Raw genomic sequence first — 20,464 nt, 5'->3', positions numbered from 1 at the left:
CCAGTGCACCTGTTGTACCAGGTGGCAGAGAGTAAGGCAGCCGATAAAATGGACAGAATGATGGTTGGCTTTTTAATTTTGAGGTGCAGCTCGGATAACTTACCCAACACATTGTATTGGCATTTATAAAGGCGGTCTTTGAGAGGAGGAAGAAGTGGGATGGAAGATCAGAGGCTTGGCAGTCATCAGTTCCTTGAATGGAGGAATGGAGAATTGCCCTACACAGAGTAGAAAAGGAGTCTGAGAAGAGGACTGTAAGAATATCCTGTGCTTCCCACCTATGAGTGCGAAGAGGAGGATGAAGAGGAAAAGGAGCCATTGGAAACGAGAAATGAGGCTCCCTGTGACACGGCAGGGGAAGAGTTCAGGCCAGTCACTGTTTTTCAGCAGTGGGGAGGGATAGAGAACGAGGCTGTTAGCTTTCGTGGAAATAATTTGTTACTGACCTTCACAAAGGAGAAGAAAGAAGTTTCGGAGGAGATTCAGGTTAGAGGAGGTAAATGAGCAAAGGAACCAACTTGGCAAGGGAGGAGGCATCAGCGGTGGGCAGAATTGAAAGCATTTCTTTTCCTGGTGGAATGACTGAGGGCCAGAGGGCTGTAAATAGGCTCTGGACAGCTGAGAAAATCTCAATGGAGTAGGAGGCAGTGGGGGTACTGGTGGGGACCCACCACCCCGGTCCTGTCCGGAGGGAGGGAAGGGCCAAATGGGAGCTGCGATACTTGAGAGCCTGAGAGCCTGATTTTGATTAAGATCCTGCTCAAGTAACGTTACCCACCTTAGTGATGGCTGTCCCCTTGGGAGCATCTTGAAAGAAATTCTACTGGTCCAGACGTGTTCTCAGCTGTAAGGCAGTCTATGAACATGAGGTGGCATCGTTCCAGTCCAAGTCCCTGTAGGCAGCGACACTGTTTCAGCACTATAAGAGCACCAGCCCTTAGTCATGTCATGCAAAACTAAGAATACATTTGAACATAAAGTACCCTAGCTCTGTGGATGTGGAAAGTGTTTGTTAAAGAGAAGGCCAGGCATTATTTCATGGTCAGCCGTGAATTGTCATTTATATAGTAGGAGAGGATGTATATTTTGAGAAGACAAAATTTAAAAAAAGGAAAAAATCATGTTACGCGAACATGATTTATGTTACGGAGTCCAGAAATAGAAAGGGGAAAGTAGATAATTCACATGAATAATCAGGCTACATTGTTGACTTTGGATCTTTCTTCCGAAAGAGAAAGAGAAAAAGCCTTTGTCTTAACCATGTCAAATTATGCAGTGAAATTGTTGATGACATTTATTGTATTTTCATAGATTAGGATCCCAGCAGGAAATGGATGACAGAGAACAGCAAATGTCAGAGAGATCCGTGAGGAGACCAGTGCTGCAGGGTGGGCTTTCTCCTCCGCTGCCGCCGTGCAGGATGGGGCTGGGCTTGGGGATCAAGCCCACCCGGTGCTGGTGGCGTCCACCTGAGCCATGGGACTTGGGGCCCAAGGAGTGGCCCTCGTCGGCCTCCCAGTTGCAGGGAGGGCTGGCCACAGGGGGAGGGGTGAAGAGGGAAGAACCAGCAGCTCCTTCTTTGGTGGTTTCTGACGGGATGACGGGAGACTCCTTAGCAAGTGTGCGGAGACCTTGGGAGCAGCCGGCCCTGGGCCCACCGTGGGAAGAGGTGTCTCGAGTACTAAACGCAGAGGAAGTAGGATTGGAGGCTCAGGGGCTGGCACCGCGGAGTTTGGCTGCTCTCCTTGCGTCCTGACTTGGACCAGGAGGGGCTGGTTTTCCTTGGTCAGGCTTCTTCTCTAGGCCTGTTTCCTCTTCTGTCCGTGGAAATAAAAGTGGAGAGGATCGTGCTGAGTGAAATGAGTCAGAAGGAGAGGGACAGGTATAGAATGCATTCATTTGTGGGATATAAAATATATATAGTATGAGACTAATACCCAAGGTGAGGGTAAACAGGGGTGGGGAGGGCAGGGGAATGGTTGGAAGCTTGTCACAGAAGTGTGTGTGGGTGAAGGGCATGGGGAAAGGGATAGACCTGACAACCTGACCACCTTTCATTATCTGTATTGCAACTGTAAGGCCCAAGGGGAGGCAGGGAGGAGAGGGAGATGGGGGAGGGGGGAAGAGAGAGAGAGAGAGAGAGGCCTGCTATAGTGGCAGGTGGTGGGATGGGGGGGGGAAGGGAAACTGAGACCATTGGTAGTGGGAAAGTACTCTGGTGAAGGCATGGGTTTTGGAACATTATCAGACTGAAATCCAGTCATGAACAACTTTGTAAATGTGTATATCACTGTTGATTCAATTAAAAACATGAATAAAATGGCGCTCGGTGTACGGGATTGGTCCAAGAACGTGAGTTCCCACTGATCGTGACAGTGCCTGAGGCGGTGGGTTATAGCCCCTTCGGTCCCACTGTGTCAGGCTTGGTGTCCTGTGCCCCCGCCGCCTAGGAAGTGGGTTTTTTTCTGTCTTCAGGCTCTGCAGGTTCTGGTTCCGTTACAACCCTCCACTGACTGCCCGCCTCATCCCTGTTACCGAAGAGAGGTCCCAGGTGTCTAAAATCCACTCTCTCAGTTAAAGAACATCAAGAGGAGAGTCTGTTTTGTAAATAATTTGTCAGCAGCGTTTTTCACGCATGACAGAAGGACTGGAGTGGTGTTGGAAGAAGTTACTCTTCTCTGCATTCCCCTTCTCTGCCGGCCTCCGTAGGATGGACACATCCCAGATTCTGCCAGAAACTGGAATGCACGGAACAAAATGGGCTTGGTGGCAAACCAGAATGGAATTAGCTTTATAATTTCAGCAGCAGTGAATTCACGGGGTTAGAAAAAGATATTGTGGAAATTGTAATAATACGTGCTTTTAACTGCCTCCTAAAGAGTTTCAGGTGTTGTTACGTGAGTTCTCATTGAAAGATTTGAAATCTTAGAGCCAGGAATTTACACAGTTTGCAATATATTATACTAGCAAGATAGCTAATCAGTTGTACTAGATCTTTGTTCTTTTGTGGGTTTTAGTCTTGACCAGTACCTTGTACTTTTTCACTCTTGATAAAAGCTAAGAGACTCAATAGTCTCTTCTCTTTCTTCAGGATTCTCACTGGAAAAGCACAAAGGAAAATCTTGGACCAGTTTTAGCTTTTAACCAGTTTACTTATTTCCTCACTCATTATTTCTTCTGACTTTATAATATAATATGGATAAGTGGGTATTTCAGAAGCAATGCTACTGATTCCTAGAAATAAAATACTTGAATGCTATTCACTTAAAATTTAAAATGTTTGCTAGAAAAAAATTATTTTAATTCGGGAATGTATTGAGTAAAAATATTCCATCTTTAACCTAAAAGCCTTAAAATGCGAAGCATTGTATTGACTGTAAACTTTTTAGTATGAATTTACCAGACTTTTTCTTTAGAATTCTCTGCTACCCTTTACGTTTAAGTTCTGAAATTTACATTTCGCCAAGCTTCTTGAATGCGAGCGTGTCTTAATTTGCTTTATCCGTCACTGAAAATTACCATTTTAAAAAACTCATCAACTCAGTTGAGCAGTCAGACTGTGTTATTCAGTATCTTGTCTGACACGAGGACAGCAGTCCGAAGAGAAAGATGTCACAAATTGGTGCCACACTTCGAGAAAAAGAGACGTTTTATTTTTCACCAGCTAATTCAGTCCAGTTCAGTTCACTCTTTTTTCCCCCCTTAAGGACAGATGAGAACAGGCAGGCCTGAATGACTGAGTTCGTCATGTGTGTGACACGTCAGTGTGTGACTATAAAGGCGGCCCTGAGGGAGGGACTCTGCCTTTAGAGCTCAGACAATGCCCAGTGCCAGAGCCCTGCCCTCAGAGCCGCGCGGCCGCCGCGGAGTGCCAGAGCCCTCCCCGCGCACCCAGGTAGAATGGGGTGGCCGAGGCTTGATGCACGCGACCCTCCTCTCAGTGGATCATTCTTAAGCGCTTTCAGACGTGTTCCAGGTTGTCATTGAGATTCACTGTAGTTCCAGAGGCCGACACCTGTGAATAGAACATACCATTTTGTGCTTTGGATGAAAATCCCTGCCTTGATGTTTCTTACTGTCCTTGTTGCACTAAATATATCGCAAGTATTTCTGTGTCCTGGTGCAAGAATTTATTCCAGAGACAGATTCTGATGGTGGTGAGACTGCCATGCGTGATTTTCTCCTGTAAGACAGTATGATTTGTGAGAGAAGGTGGAATTGTCGGACCCTGCGCATGGCGCTGTGGCGCGGGTCTGGGTCCTTTGTGCTGTGCGTCAGGGCCCACCCTGCTGCCTTCCCTCCGGACTGCCGTGTCTTCCAGGGTCTCCGTTGTCCTGTAGTCCTGCAGGGGGCCACACGAATGCCTTTAGAGTCACGTCTCTCTGGCCTGCACGTCTTCTTGTCATTTTGAGTTCTGCCTTTTCCTTGAATTAGGACTGCCTTGACCAGTTGCTGCTTTTCTCTGTGTGGTATGAAGGTTGTGCTCCGGGAACCCGTCAGCAGCCCCTACAGGTGCAGTTCCTCCTGGTGCGAGTTCAGAACAAGGTGATGTTTGCTCTCTGGTTCAGCCAGGTGGCAGGTGTGTTAGGACTCCCTTGGTGCCCCAGTGCTCCCTGAGTTGATGTCCACGCAGGGGTTGGGGGCTAGACTGTGCTTCACAGTTAGGTCAGTATCTAGAGCCACACGCTCAGCCCCCTCCCTTCCCCCCACCAAGTTAGCCCCTGACTTGTTTCCTTCTTTTGAACATGGGCATCATATATTTCATAGAAGTCATGAAGATGACTTCGAACAGTGTCTGTCACGGACTTAAGTGCTCTGTAAAGGTTTAGTAAGTAAAATAGTTTATTGGGCGTGTTCTCTCTGCTCACCCCTTTACTTGGTGTTGAACATCTTGCACGATGTTAACTCTTGAACCTGTCACAGTGGCTTTAGACAGTAGATATTGTTGTTCTCCCGATTTTACAGATGAGAAACGTAGGCATAAATTTCAGTCTCTTTCTAGAGGGCACACAGCAGGTAGAATGAGAATCTTGGCTTTCATGCCCTAAGCCACTTCCGGGAATCAAAGACAGCCACTTCCAGGAAGATAACGGGGGGGTGAGGGGGGGGCAAAGAGGGCCATCCTATCCCGCTGGACCCTTGTGTTGACCTCCCTGGCTTGGAACCAGGGAGGATGGGTAGCGCATGTGACTGCAGCTGCTGCCATGGCACTCTGGGCTGGGCTGGGCTGGGCTGTGCTCAATGACGAAGTCACTTTTGGATTTTGTTTGGCAGCTTTCTCAATCAGTCACTCTTAAGTTAGACTTCTGAGATTGGTATCGTAAGATGGTGCAACAAGGGGAATGAAGTCAGGTGCGAGTTGTGTTGGTCTGAAATGGCACACTGCAGGTAGAAAAAAATAAACACCTCTGTCCCTCCTTCCCTATCACCCAGCCTTACCGAAATGCCACACCTGTGCCCCAGAGTTCAGCCCAAAGAGGTCAGCATTCAGTGCCAGAAGCTAGGTTGGCCAGTCTTCAGTGTTAGCAAACAACACCGGATCATGCCGGCTGGTCTCCTACAGAGTTTGTGCACCCATGGGTCATAGAGGTAGAGCTTGGGGCACATACCTGAATGATGGGGACTTCTGGAGACTGGCTGGATAGTAACCAGTGTTCAGCTTTTCACACACAGTCAAAAATTTTTAGAAAATATTTCAATTATTTGATAATGCACAGATGATGGAAAAGATACATCTTACAGTTGTATGTTGTTGGTGTTTTGTTTTCATTTTGGGTTTTGTTGGGTAGGGGCACCTCAGCCCCTGCAATGCTCAGAGACTGCTGTCAGCTCTGTGCTTGGGGGTTGCTCTTTGCAGTGCTCAGGGACCATGCCCTGCTGACCAGGGTCAGCTGCATGTAAGGCAAGCACCGTCAGAGCAGTCCTGTCACTGTGTAGTTGTGGTTTTAAACAAAAAGGTTGCTAGGATGGTGATGCTTTGTAGAGGTTCTAATGGTCGGTAATCTTAAGTGCCGGGCAAAAATTAGACATGAGTAGCAACGCTGAAATATTTACTCATCAGGTGGCTTTGAAGTTTCACTTCGTTTGGGTTGTGGCCCCCTTCTTAATGGACATAGTTCAAAGAAGAAAATGTTTCTGGTATTCAGCTGTGATGTTTTCTTACTCTGTGTTTGGAAGAAAACCGTTTCGTTTTGGTCCATTTGGGTATTCTTGAAACCACAATAATGACAAATGTGGTTCGTACAACCCTGAATTTATTCTCACTGAGAAAATAATGTTTAAAAGTAAATTTTCTAATACATAGAGAATTTTAAAAGATTACTGTAAGTCCTTTTATTCTGCATTTCTTCCAGCCTAAAAGTTTACTCAATTTTCCAGCGTTCTGTTTAGAAGGCCCAGGTGAGTTACCTGTGAAAATAAAATGAGTAACTTGTTACAAAATACAGTTTTAGAAATTCTCTCATTGCATACAATCCCTGGTATTTCAGAAACTTCACTTTTCACGGTAGAGTTCTTCAGTTCCATTTAGAACCAAAGGGTTCTTCATCAAAGTCTAACATTTGTAGATGCTTTAGAGTGTTTGGTAAGTGTGTTCTACCAGATCCCAGATTGAATTTCATCAGACTAATTTAGTACTTTAGAAATTGTTATTGCAGTGTTGGTTAAAAATGTCTTTCTATTTCCTCCCACATGGACTGTCATACCCTTGAGACGTTTATGTTTATCTTTTATTTCTCAGTTTTCATGTGAATCCAGCAAGTAGTGAAGACCTCAGGAAAATTCCGGTGAGTCGCCTGTGGGGGCCGGAGAAATACCAGAGACAGGTCGCAGCCGCCAGCCTGTCCTGGGCGTGTTTCCGACCAACCCTGTCTCCTTCAGTGCTGGGGATTAGAGTTTATGGTGATCCCCTGGGGAGACGAGGCAAAGAAAGGTTTGAACTTGGGTTTTATTTAATCTGCCCGCGGTGTTCCTGCCTTGTGATCTAGTGAAGTTGCAGCCAATGTCATTGTAACCGAAGCCAGTCTAGGTTGCATGCACATCGCAGGCTGTTTTCAAGTTTAATATGCAAGCTGTAAGTCAAGGTCAGTTTTAGACTTACGGAATAAGAGCACACGGAAAAACGGACCGTTCTATTGTCATGAAGTAAAAGTAAACCCGCGGTTCCCATTCGACAGAGGAACGGCAGCCCTGGCACACTATTTGGAAGAGCCTTGAGAACATGGCCCTGTCCGGGCACAACGCAGGCCACTGCATCGGCGGGGTTGCTAATCACAGCCGAATTAAGTCACATATTCTATGACATTATTCAGGTATCTTTGTTGTATGAGTTAAAAGTTCAGCTTTGGGTCTCGGTTCAGTGTGTTATTGCTGGTGTAGACTAGATATATTAAGCCTTAGAAAATCAGTTGTTTTAGAAAAATATGGGCACATGTTCTTGGTAGAAAACTAAATTCTCACTGAATAACAGAAATAGAGCCTTTATTCCAAGAGGCTGATGGTTGCTGTTTGAACCATCTGTCCTTAATGTGTGCGATCCAGATGTATAATAAGAATTTTTTTTAAGCAGTAACATAGCAGTTTTCTGTGATGTGATATGCCTAAGAAGAAACCATGGTGAAGTGTAAACCATTCTAAATGCAGTTATTTGTCTTTAAAATTGTAGAAAACATTTTAGAAGTGGAGGATTTTTTTTCCATGTTTTTACTGTTTTATGTAAATGATTTGTAAGTTTTGATGTTTCATAAATGCTCAAATCTTTATAATGTGGCAGTCTGGTGAGATATGTCAGAATATATGAAGTTAGCCTTTGATCAGATAATAAAATGAATTCTGTCAGGCGGTTACTTAATCTCAAACAAAATGCAACATCAAAAAATCGATTTAATGTGCAGCTATTGTTTGTTAAGTAACCTTAATTACAATTTCTCTGTGCTTGTAAATGTACTTTTCCAAATCTTGTAATTTATTGCTATAAAAGCATCCTTAGAATTCTTTAAAGAAATAAAATGTGAAAATTGTTTTAGTTAAAGGATTTAAAGGTGATAAAAGAATCCTTGATGTGTGATTATTTTTCTCCGGAATACTAACTATTCTAAATGACAGTTAAAGGATTACTAGGTGTTGTTAATTTACTTCAAGATACAATTAAGAGGAGAAAGCTCATCCTCATACTGATCGTTATTGAGGGAAAGTATTTGAACAATTTTTATGTTGAAGATTATAAGATGTTTGAAGTAATTTACATTAAGTTCTCCAATAATAGCAATCCACCGAGTTATTTTTTTCCCCTTCTGGACATAGTATTTTATAATTAAGTTTGTATGTCTTATATGCTAGTGCCAACACCTGTCGGTGAAAGCGCTGTGTTTAAACAGGAGCAGTAGCCAGTTGAAAGGGCAGTGTGAGCTCTTTAAAGCCTAATTAAGAACTGAAAGGGAGATGAAGGGAGGAGGACAAAAGATGTGAAAGTAGCTGAGATGATATTCCCAGAGCAAAGTTCCTCATTAGAACAATAATGAGATGATCAGAGAATGCCAAGCCTTCATCTTATCTCTCTCTCTCTCCTCTCGCTGCCTTGGATGTCATTTTGGACCCCACCAATATTTGGTTACCAGGACAACCTTTCTTTAAATCTTCAGTTATTTTGAGTCCCGATAATTTGCTTTTGTTTAAATTTAAATATTGTAAAAAAAAAAAAAAAAGACCATACATTTTCTGGTTTAAAAGGCTAGACTATGTGTAAAGTAAAAATAGTTCACTAATAATTCTCCAAGTCTTTTGCTGGACTAGGTATTTGAAATTCGCAGTAGAAAACTCCAGATAATAATCCTGTTACTCTTTCACCCAATCCCCCATCTTCTTAATCTGCATATGAAAAATTTTAGCAGAGATTGGATAAGAATGAAAAAGGATTGGTTGAGAAGAGGGAAAAGAAAACATTCCTACATTATTTCAGTCTAAGAGGATATCTTCAAAACGTATGTGCTGTTCCGGTGTGCTTCAGGAGACGGAGGAAGGCTTAGGTTCCCGGTGTAGGTCATGAGAATCTTCATCAGGCCGGAGAGCTCTTAATTTTAGAAGTCCTTCCCGAAATAACATCAATAGTGTCTTTTGAAAAATTAATTTTATATTTGAGTTTTTTTATATTCTTATATTTTCAGTTTATATGTTCAAATTTTATATTTGAATTTTGTAGTAGAAAAATATTTTGTTACCTATTAGTAAATATTTTTATTATATCATTAAATATTTTATTTTTATTGTATCAACAGAAGGTGTGCATATATACATATACATACATAGAGTATCAGTTACTTTAAGCATTTTTATGCTTAAAAATTGAAAGGTTTACAGTGATTTTCAAATATGGGATAAAATCTGGAACTGAACATAAAACTTCAATTATTTTATATTTTTAAAGTATTGTTTGTAGTACATGTGTTTCTAATATGTTTTCCTGCCTAGAAAGTTGATGCAGAAATTTGGGGTAAAGTTTTCACATAAAAGGACAAGTGGAAAATGTATCGAGAAAGTCAGAACAGTGTTTCCAGGAAATCTCTATGTACAGTGTTTGATGGTTGGGACGACTCGAAACAGGCCACGTGAGGAACTGTGTCTGTTCTGACTGTGGCTCTAGCGTGTTGAACTAGAGTGGCCCAGGATAAGAAATAGGAATTAAAGAAATTAGATTTTGGATTGGTTTATATCATGACACTAGTTATATCAGTATAGAATTTTCTGACATGTTTTTCATCCACCAAATTAAGAAAATGTTTAAAAAATAACTTTAAGCTATATGTTATGTGGTAAAAATGTGTAGTGTTTGCTACAGCAGTATAAATTATTTTCTAACTGTGTAGTATCAATTAGTTTGGAGAAATCAGTTCATATATGTATAATTTGAGTTAAACTGAAAGACTCACAGATACTATTATGTTAAATTTTTTAAAGAAACCTGTAAAACAGTCAAGTAATCAGTTATGAATCTCATTTGTTTAATTTTATTAATCCCTGCAATTCCCACGTGAGCCCCTGTTTTTCAGTAAATGCTTCCTTAGACACATGAGTTGGGCATTAATATTTTTTAAAAATGCAGCTCAGAAAAGTCGCTTTGCAGCCCAGACATTTTAAAGAGAACTTCTTGTTAATCAGAAAAGGAAAGAAAGGTCCAGATTGGTTTCTTTTTCAATCTGCAGAATTATTTAGTTTACAATGAAAAATATTTGCTTATGTTTAGTAAATTTTAAACAAAATTATCTTTGTAGTGTGCCGTATCATTTCTTTTCTTTTCCCTTAATAGTGTCTGTATACAAATTTATCCCTGTGGTCCAGGGCTGGAGATTAGGGTCATGGGTCATAGTGTCAGTGTCGCAGCCGCCTTCCAGGGCCAGGGTCTGCCTGGGTGGGGTGGGCACTGAATTTGACACAGCCTCAGTATAGTGTGCTTTATCTTTCCTAAGGAAGCCTATTTTAATAGAATAAATACTTTCTAAAGATGTGATTAGAAAATTCTAATGTCTGTGTCTATAAACTCACCAACTAAATATCCCAGTAAATATGAGAGCCTTATCAAATGTTGATCTCAGAGAGGAGAATAAAATATAAACTGACGCATTTCCAGAATTGCCTTTTTACTTGTTGCACAGAAAGATTTGGGATGGTTTTAGAGCATGAAGTTGCATCTCTTCCCAGTTTCTGATAAGTTGTTTCAGCCTTAGAGAACTTCAGCATCTTTGTCCATCCTGTTAAATCCTGAAGACTGCTATTAACTCAATTATTAACTCAGGATTTCAATGTTCGATATTTTATCATTGATCTTAGTCCCTTAAAATGATCTTGCCCACAACTGCCATTTTCGTTTTCCAAGAACATACCTTTAATCACTCCTTTCCTCTGATTAGAAACCTTGAATGATTTCCTAGTCCCACAGCAATTAGTCTAAGTGTCCTTAATAGCACTCATCATCCTTGATGATCTCTTTGGAACCTGCCACTTCAGCCTCTCTCTGCTCCTTCCCTGAGCCCTATTTCCCAGTCACCCTTCACTAACTGGAGGTTACTGACCACCGGGCCTCAACTCTCCTTTCCGCCTTGGAACAAACTGAGCCTTCTGCATGCGCACCTCTGCCTGTTGAATTTCTTCAACAGGCAGAGGTGCACAAACTGTCTTCCCACTAAACCTGAGAGGTCCTGTGCATTAGAGGTTTCTCAGTCTTGATGTTCTTCTTTGCTGCTGGAGAGAGTGTGCCCAAGCATTGGACCCCAGGCCTTCACTTGGTATTTGTACTTCAGTGTCTGCAAAATTGGGTACCTAGGGGAGCGGATAAAAAGTTAAACTTCTGGGGTCATAGTGATAGTACACTGGGTAAGGCGTTTGCCTTGCATGCAGCTCACCCCCCTGTACTGTTCCCTGAGTCCTAAGAGGAGATCAGGAGTAAGACCTAAGTGCTTCTTGGGTATGTGCCACCCCCTCAGGTCCCCCCCCCCTAAAAAAAAAACTAACTTCTACTTTACTGACAAAAACTCTTGCACATAGCAAATTAAAGCAGATCCTGAACCTGAGTAAGGTCAAATGTATTTCCCATTTGAAAAATAAGAAAAGGCCTTTCTGCCTTCACTAGTTCCCATTCCTTACTTTCAGTGATCACCAGGAATACTAGATATGAGTACCAGGAGTCCTTCAGAAAGACGTATTTCCTCAGTGTTGAGCTCAGTTTCCTTAATCTAAGTGGTGGTGTTTTCAAAATAAAGTGATGAAAGCATTTTAGGTTCTGGAGTTTAATTGGCAGTATTGTGGTTATTAAAGTTATCTTCTAATTTTACACTGTGAAAAATACAACTGTTAAATGCTATATACTTCATGTCTTTTCCATTAAATTCCCAAGAAATAGTCAACATTTGAGTGGTAGAATATTTTATAATATAAATGAATTTAACCAATGCCTTCCCCCCCCTTTTTTTTAAATACTTTTGTGTAAAAAGGATATTTACCAGCCAATAAAATTTTTAAAAAAATAAAACAGGAGAGATGATACAAATATACTAATCACGAGTGTTAAAATGTTCATAGTTAAATTCTGAGATTCCTGGTAACCAAGGTGAAAAGGGAAATAAGAAAGCATATAGGTATTTGTACTAGCAGGAGGAAATAGGCAAGAGAGAAAAATCTGTTTGCTTCTAATTTAAAACAGAAGTGACTCCATAGGGGTCTCTTACAAGGATACTCACTGATTTCATTCTGAATGCCTTCAACATTTCATAGCAAATTGGAGAAGCAGATTGGATATTGCTTCTGTTTATAACCATCTTCAATAAAAAGCCAGAGGCATAAAGTTAAAACACAGTTTAATGGAAGCAGTTGCATGAAGACTAAACTAATGTCCAGATGTGTCTTTTTCCACAGCTGCTTAGAGTTCCTCCACATTCATTCTTACAAAGACCTTCAATATTTATGTATTTCAGTTGTATTTATCATACAACATTTTTATCTCTTATTCTTACGAGCAGTTTCCTATATTAGGACCTCACCTCCACTATAAAAATTAAGAAAAATGATTTCCGCAGATTGTAGACTTAACAATCAAAACTCCCATCTATTTTTCATTCTAGAAAAATGGGCACCCAAGGAACTGGACAACTTCGTCCTTGCCTCAGCCCTTCTGGGAGTTAGCCATTAATTCTAGCCAAGAGCAAGGAAATATTTGATTGGGGTTTGAAAAGACCCAAATTGGAGTTTTGAAAAAAAAAAAAAGCAATGATTCATTTTCCCCTGATGTGCTGTCTGCTAAAGTGACGGTCTTGATTCTGTTGTAGGATAGCAACCCTTTTGACGCCACTGCAGGCTACCGCAGTCTGACCTACGAGGAGGTGTTGCAGGAGCTAGTGAAACACAAAGAGCTCCTGAGAAGGAAGGACACCCACATCCGGGAGCTGGAAGACTACATTGACAACCTCCTTGTGAGGGTGATGGAAGAGACGCCCAGTATTCTCCGAGTGCCATACGAGCCGTCCAGGAAAGCTGGCAAATTCGCCAACAGTTAATAACCATTTGTACTTCTAATTGGGGGAAGAAAGAGGAGGAGGGGGAGAGAAGAAGGCGTTCCTGAGAGAACACTATCAAGTTTCATTCCGTACTCCCGTAAATTGTGAAATTTTGATTTTCTTGTAAATATTAGCAAGGACTCTTCATTTAAACGTTTCAGCTGAAAACTGGGCCAGCTTCTCAATGACTGAGAAGCTCTTTAGGATTCACTTAGGTGATGGTGCCAGTCCGATAACCTGCCATAAGCCTAGAAGTAGCTTCAGAAGTCTGTGGTATATTTCTCAGGAACAGATTTCTCATAAAGCAGAAATGATTCTGTGGCTGGTTTCTGAGAAGTCAATCTGTACACTAAGTTAGAGACAGGAATACTGATCACAAACACTACTAAAAGCATTGATATTTTATATATAGGTATACATGGACATAAGTTCATGTATCATTGGATATAAGATACATGCATATACCTCACAAACACACATGTATTTTTAGAACATTCAGAAACAACTGGTTGCCTCTGAAATGATGGTACCAATTTTCTAAACTGAAAATGCGAGTGTGCTCTGACGATGCAAAATGAATCATGATTGCTACTCTAGAGTTTACTCAAGATAAGCTGCTTCAAATCGCCCTGGTCTAGGTGAATGTTGGTTTTAAAACGAGCCACTTTTATTCCAGCATCATTTTTTCCCCAAAAGTCACAATTTCCAAAGTCCTTCTTAAAGGTTGACTTTATTTTAGGAAACTTCCTTAAACCTCTCAACAGCATGCATTTCTTGAATTTTTTTTTTACCTTAACATTTTGTTTAAGATATAAGCAGAAGATAAGCTAATGCAGTTTGTTTTGTTGAGCTTCTGCATGCCTTTAAATCACTAGCAAAGAATGTATTAGGAAGTTGTAGCTGAAGGTAATTTGGTGATGGAGGTCCTGGGGGGCGGGGTGGGGAAGTAGGTGATTGTCTGAGGCCTGATAACTCAAAGCCTTGGGCAGATTCTAGGAATGAAGAATTAGGCTTGGTTTCAAGTTACATAAATAATAGAACAGATGGTTGCATTTGGGTTTTGAATCAAAATAAGAGACACTAGAGGAGGGATATGAGTGTTTAAAACAGACCTTGGCTGGCGTGACGTTATTCACAGTTCTACACATACCCTTCAAGGTTCCATGCATTTATCGCAAAGCCATTAGTTGACTTTCTGAGTCTGCTGCCGAAAATGTTGATCATTTCTAAGAGTTACTTAAGATACTTGTATAAAATTTGCAGTTTAAAATGTTATCTTTTACTTATTTTACATCTAAAACACTGTGAAACTCTTATTTCTGTTTTCTGAGTTTAAAATGTAAACCTGTATATAGAGACTTGTATTCCCGCTTGGATGAGTTACATTTCTGTCTAATATTTGTCTCTGCTAAACACCATTGGTATTTCAGTGTAGCAGATACAATACTGTTCCCTTCAGTGTGTTAAATCAGTTACTACTTGACCAAGCTTGTATTCATAAGCTAAAATCCCATTTTTTTGTACTTTTGCGTGTCTATAGTTTTCCTAAGAAAACCTTTTGGAGTTCTGAAAATTTTTCCCTAGTAAAACAATTTTTAATTGAATAAGAATAATAAATAATAATAGCTCTTGCCAACTTTTCTCTCACTTAGAAATTTCTGTTGTAAATAGTAAAGCCTAGTATAGAACCTTATTTTCACAATTAAGATCTTGATAACTTAGTAACTTATTTTCTGGCCTGGTATTTAACTTTTTAAATAGCATTTACTAAATATTAAAAAATTGTAGCACTTTTTTTTTCTGCTGTTACATAATTGGTACTACTTACACTTTAAAAAAATACCCAGATCCATATGTTTCAGTATTATGACCGTTATCTACATATATTTTCTTATGCTTTGGTCAAATTTGTTCTTTATAGAATAAACCAAGATGTCACTTTTATATTGGGGTCTGTTTTATGTAAATAGAACTCTTAAAATATATGGTTCAAGTCCTGCTATCCTTTTCATGAGGAATTTATTTTTAAGGAGATAGTCTTTGCCTGTGAAATACTATTGAGGAGTAGATACCCATCTATCAGTGATTTGACTTTAATTTTTATCTTTATATTTGGGACTCAGAATTGTGTTGAAAATTAATCTGCTTTTATCACTGCCTGAAAATGTCCTGATGTTTATAAATTTTACTTATGACCTAGAGTAAAGCTAACTATATTTTTACAATTGGTCCATCTAATAGACCATAAACAAACCATAAAAATGAGTTCCCAAGTGATCAGTGTTTTGGGGGTTGGGCAGTGATGCAGAGTAGTTCTAGTCTAGTATTATAAATGAAAAAGTTACAAAGATCACTTTAATTTATTTTTCAAAAATGGAACTGTTGTGTTTTAGTGGCAGATTTTGTTAGTAGCTTAGAAGTAGAAATAAAATATGTGTACTTATTTAATGATTCTGATACCTAGGCTTATAAACAAATTTTACTTCATTTTCATGTTCGGAAATATTTCTACCAATAAAAGGGGAAAATTTTAAGAAAATGATTTTAAGAAAAATCATAGAATTCATAGTTACCTCAAAAGTGTCTTAAATTCTCTTAAACTAACCCCTCTTAATTAAAATGTTTCTGTTATTTTAAAAAGTGTTGTCTTACAGCTTAGTTCCCCTTTTGATCCTAAAATTCACTCTTGTAAGTATTAACACGCTGTCCTACCACTTCTAACTCCATTGAATAACAGTCTTTTCTTAGAATTGTGCATAAAATAATGTCACCCACTTGTGAGAAAGGTTCAAGTATTGCTTTGTGCTGCTGTATTCTGCATAAGACTGGTTGTGTCATCCTCCTGTGAACATAGTATTACCCACATAACTACACCCAATGCTTCTGGCAGTAAGTGAAGACTTGATTGTAGTTTTCCAGCTGTGAAAATGTTGCCTTGTATTTAAAAGGGTCCCGTGAGTGGAAACCTCGGCTCATTAGTGACAGACTGGCTTTCCTCATATCCTTCCGTCATCAGATCCGCCACCCTCACAAATCGGAGCCCGCCAGCCCGCCGGGGGGCCGATTCTTTAGCCAGGATCATCTTCAGAGAAAAGGAACTGCTGTCTCATGTATCTAGGGATTGTTACACGCTGGCTTTTATTTTCCCCCGTAGGTTTTTTAGGAAAAGCAGTCTGCCTTGGATTTATCAACCAAGGGAAGACTTTTTGATGTCCTTGTACACATGTGTCTTAGAGCCGTGGTAGGTGTCACTGTGTGTGGGAGTGAAGTAGAAAGCATGCTTATTCACTCGGTCTCTTTGAAGTCAGATGAGGGTCGCAGAGCCGGGTGGGTTCACTTTGGTAGAGGGGAAGGTCTGTCAGTGCACATGGAAAGCTCCTGTTTTCACAGATTTATAACTCTAAAAATCAGATGCAATCATTGGAAGTATTTAATATGCAATAGATAGCACCTTAACTAATTACACTGCAGATGAAGGGTTTTCTGGTGTATTTAATAAGAAGTGCGGAAGCTCTTCAAGCATTCAACAAGAATTGACATTTTTTCCCTTTCTTTTCTATGTCAGAAAATCCACTCTTGAAATGGAATTGAAGTCTGTAACAAATGATAACACTGGGCCTGGTGTATCTTTGATGCATCCTGGTGGTGTGTGTATTTTGAGGTACAAAAAAATGCTGCAGACCTTGAAATGTATGTATTTAGCAAGTATTTGATACAGGCATTATTTATAACTGAAGAGTATTATACTTTGGAAGTAAAATACTCTGGTAACATGTATATATTGTTGCAGGTACAAACTCAGAAGTATGTGTAAGTTTTGCATAATGTGACATTGTGTAATCTATGTACTGCTGCATGAATCAGAATTTTTATATGAGTATTGATTTGTTATAGTTGATTAAAGTGTTTAATCATACTTACTTGTCATGATTTCTTCCTTCAGGTGAAGCACATGCATTCATACATGAGTTCTTGTCTTTGCATAAATACTTGCAATGCCTTTCATTTGTGTACCACAGAAAGCATCTTTAGGGCCCGCAAACTCACTTTGCCATGAAAATTGTTCCATAAGTTTCTTCAGAACGTGCAAATGCACCAGACATATTTTCTCATTGAGGTCTGTGCGGAGGACTTTGCGTTTACACATTGCTTTTCTTACTCCTCACAACCAGCCTGGTCGGTACAGGTGGCGCCAGTTTTCAGAAGAAACTTTAGGCAACTGATGAAACAACTCTGAAACTCACAGAGGGGGAGCACGCAGGCTGGGCTGGGCAGAGCAGATAACACAGCTCACGGAGACATCACCAGTCTGCATTGAGTGGGCTAGGGCTTCCCTGTGCTGCCCAGTACTCACAGGCAAAGGGGGGATTGGGGCGAGGCAGGGTGTGTGGGGGTTGGGGGGACAGTGTGATCCTCTAGGTTAGCCTGATTTATAGAGCATCATCTCAGACATAGCCTGTGTATCCATTTGGAACAAAGGATTTAGCCAGAAAACGCCTTTCAAGTTTGTTCAAGGCTCCACTCAGCCTGTCCCTATACTTAATAACGGTAGCTTGTTCCCCTTTCCATTTCAAATGTGAAGATCTATTTGCTTTCCTTCGACAAAGGTATTGGGAGTAAAAATTTGATGAAAGTGGCCACTTTTCGCATGGGTTTTGCTTTATGTAGTAGCTGTTTCAGAAACGCTTCTGTTCACTTTTTCTGAGTCATGGACTTGAGACCAGGATGTCCGGCCTCCTGTATATTTCCACAGATAATTTTATGTGATCACACAAATACGTTTTTGCTTCTTTGAGAGTGCTCAGAGTTCACAGGTATGAGCAATACATGTGTAAGACAGAGGTTCTCAAACTTCTGTGGCCTTCTGCCCCCTTTTTAGAACAGATCACCTGGTGCCTCCTAGCTGCACCTAAGGCTCCTAGTTGTACACCCTCGCCTCTCTGGGTCTTAGCACAGCCTCTTCCCCTTTTATCCCCATTGCCCAGTATTACCTCTTTTAGGAAAGACTGGCCTCATTGACAGGAACCAGGAGTGTTGGATTCTACTGTACACTTTTCTGAATTTTGATCCTTAGGGTACTTACTTTTCTTCATTTCTTATGCACACGCAGTAGCTGGGCTTTATACTGGGAAGATGGAGGTCAGATTTCCCTGGTTTCAAGTCCAGGTGCCTGACATAAAAGATGGTCTGGTTTACAACTAATGTTAGTGCCAAAGTTTGCTTTTATTGTTTTTTTTTTAACAAATTACAAATTACTGATACCAAGAGGCCAGATTCTATTGTGCTTTGTTGAGTGATAGGTTTGTGAGTGCAAAATGACTGCAGATTTTTTGCAGTTCCTAATATTGTGGTTACAGCTTTAGTGCAGGGATCACAAACTCAAACTTCCAGAGCTAAGTCAGCGTGGTGGAGAATAGACAGGCCGGGTGTAGATAGAAGGCCTTCCTGGGGATAGTGAGGATCGTGTCTCATCATTCACTCATTCTCCCTGACCCTCAGCTCCAGCTTATTGTCCCAATAGAGGAATGAATGTAGTACCACGGTTGCTGAATTTTATCTTCCAGGAAATACTGAAAAACACAAATTTTTCCACAAAGTATATTTTCCAATTAAGCAATTAAAAACTGAGGTTCACCAATTCGCAATCTGAATCCCCATTTCTCATGTCTTCATCATTGACTTCATCACCCTCAAGCTAAGAACAATCCAGAGTGTGGTAGTTAACTTTCCTCTCACAAATGATCCTGTGTTTAATTAAAAGTTGAATGATTGATTGGCCTGTGGAGTGTGTCAGAATTTCAGCTCCAGACTATCTTGGGGGTGATAAGGGTGGAAGGATATGAATTTATAGAATAAAGTTTTAGATTTGCAAGATGAGTTAAGTTTTAGGGATCTGTTGTTTACGATTGTATCTGTAGACAGTCATACTCCTGTGCCCGCACAAATTGGTTAAGGGAGTAGATCTCATGTTCTGTATTTCTTACTGTGGTTAGGGAAGGTCCAGTGTGCCTGGTCCTGCACCTGACCGCTTCTAGAAGCAATAGTGTAGAAACCCCACGACAGTGAGGATGGCCACAACTCTACAACTCTTCAGAATGTTCAGGATTCATTATCTGCCCCTTCCAGCGGAAAGGTATGGCTTTTCGAATTACTGATGAGAATCTTGCCTTTGGGGAAAGAAATGGACAAAAACCATTAATGTCTCAAAGATCAGCTTGGACCATAATATTTTGCTTTGTTAAGATTAGCATATAGTTCACAATTTCCAGCAACGAAAAGGTAAGGTATCTTTATGGTAAACCACATTCCCGGTTCTCATGTGATTTTGTCTCAGGACATGTATCTCAATTAAAACATAATAATTTTTAAAAACCCACATAATAGCCATTCGTTCCATTTTGCTCACTAGCTGTTTAAAGCTCTATGATACTTTTGGTTTTTCAGTTTGTTTTTGGGTAACTTTGTAGTGCTCAGGGCTTAACTCCTGGCTCTGCCCCTGGAATCTCTCCTGGAAGAGCTTGAAGGACAATATGGAATACCAGGGATCAAACCTAAGTAAGGCAAGTGCCCTGCCTGCCCTTGGGTACCATTTTGACCAGCCACCTTAGGAAAGGAAGGTGGCATGACTCACTGCTCAGACCCTGTCCCAGACCCACGGAAGCCCAAAAAGTAGGGAGAGGACCCAGAAAGCCTTTCAACCAAAACCTCCAAATTCAGGAGCATAACAACTTGCCTGTCAAGGAGGCAGGTAGGGAATGGGAGGCAACCTGGAGACATTGGTACAGGGAAGTTGACACCAGTGGACTGGTGTTGGAACATTGCCTGAAATTCTACTGTGAACAGCTTTGAAAATCACAATGCTCTAAGGAGAAAAAATGCATACACGAAAGTGCAATCATATGTTTCAAATATTTTTTATGTATTAATATATACATTATTTCAGGGCTAGAGCAATGGTACAGTGGGTAGAGTGCTTGCCTTGCATGTGGCTAACCCAGGTTCATCCCTGTCACCCCACATGGTCCCCAGAGTTCCACCAGGAGTGATCGTTGAGTGCAGAGCCAGGAGTAAACCCTGATCACCTCCAGGTGTGTCCACCCCATATATAGATAGGTAAAGGTAAAGGCCCTCCCGTTGATCGTCGATTTGCTCGAGCGGGCCCAGTAACGTCTCCATTGGAGACTTTGTTGTTACTGTGTCTGGCATATCGAATACTCTCGGTAGCTTGCCGGGCTCTCCGAGAGGGGCGAAGGAATCGAACTCGGGTCGGCCATGTTGGCCGCGTGTAAGGCGAACGCCCTACCCGCTGTGCTATCGCTCCAGCCCAATATATAGATAGATACAGACATATTTATAGATACATATATATATATAGCATTATTTGACATTTGAAAACAATACTACCATAAATATTGGTATTTATG

General features: G+C 40.8%; 1 protein-coding gene and 1 non-coding gene across 2 annotated transcripts in view; one reads left to right on the top strand and one right to left on the bottom strand.

The window, feature by feature from the left end:
• Nucleotides 1-16,956, top strand: part of RAB11FIP2 (RAB11 family interacting protein 2) — a 43,166-nt gene extending 26,210 nt beyond the window's left edge. The window contains exons 4-5 of the mRNA XM_056120527.1: nucleotides 6,740-6,785; nucleotides 12,813-16,956. Coding sequence (XP_055976502.1) covers nucleotides 6,740-6,785; nucleotides 12,813-13,040 — 274 coding nt within the window. The 3' untranslated portion in view covers nucleotides 13,041-16,956. The remainder of the gene's footprint in view (nucleotides 1-6,739; nucleotides 6,786-12,812) is intronic.
• On the bottom strand, nucleotides 10,298-10,434 carry LOC130029958 (small nucleolar RNA SNORA5). Its single transcript, XR_008793407.1, has one exon. It is a non-coding gene; the product is annotated as a small nucleolar RNA SNORA5 (small nucleolar RNA).
• Nucleotides 16,957-20,464: the final 3,508 nt, after the last annotated feature.

Source organism: Sorex fumeus, unplaced genomic scaffold (genome assembly GCF_029834395.1).
Source record: "Sorex fumeus unplaced genomic scaffold, SorFum_2.1 ptg000043l, whole genome shotgun sequence".
In the NCBI taxonomy this organism is placed as follows: domain Eukaryota; kingdom Metazoa; phylum Chordata; class Mammalia; order Eulipotyphla; family Soricidae; genus Sorex; species Sorex fumeus.
Note: the sequence above shows the minus strand (reverse complement) of the source record. Positions and strands in the feature narration are given on the sequence as shown.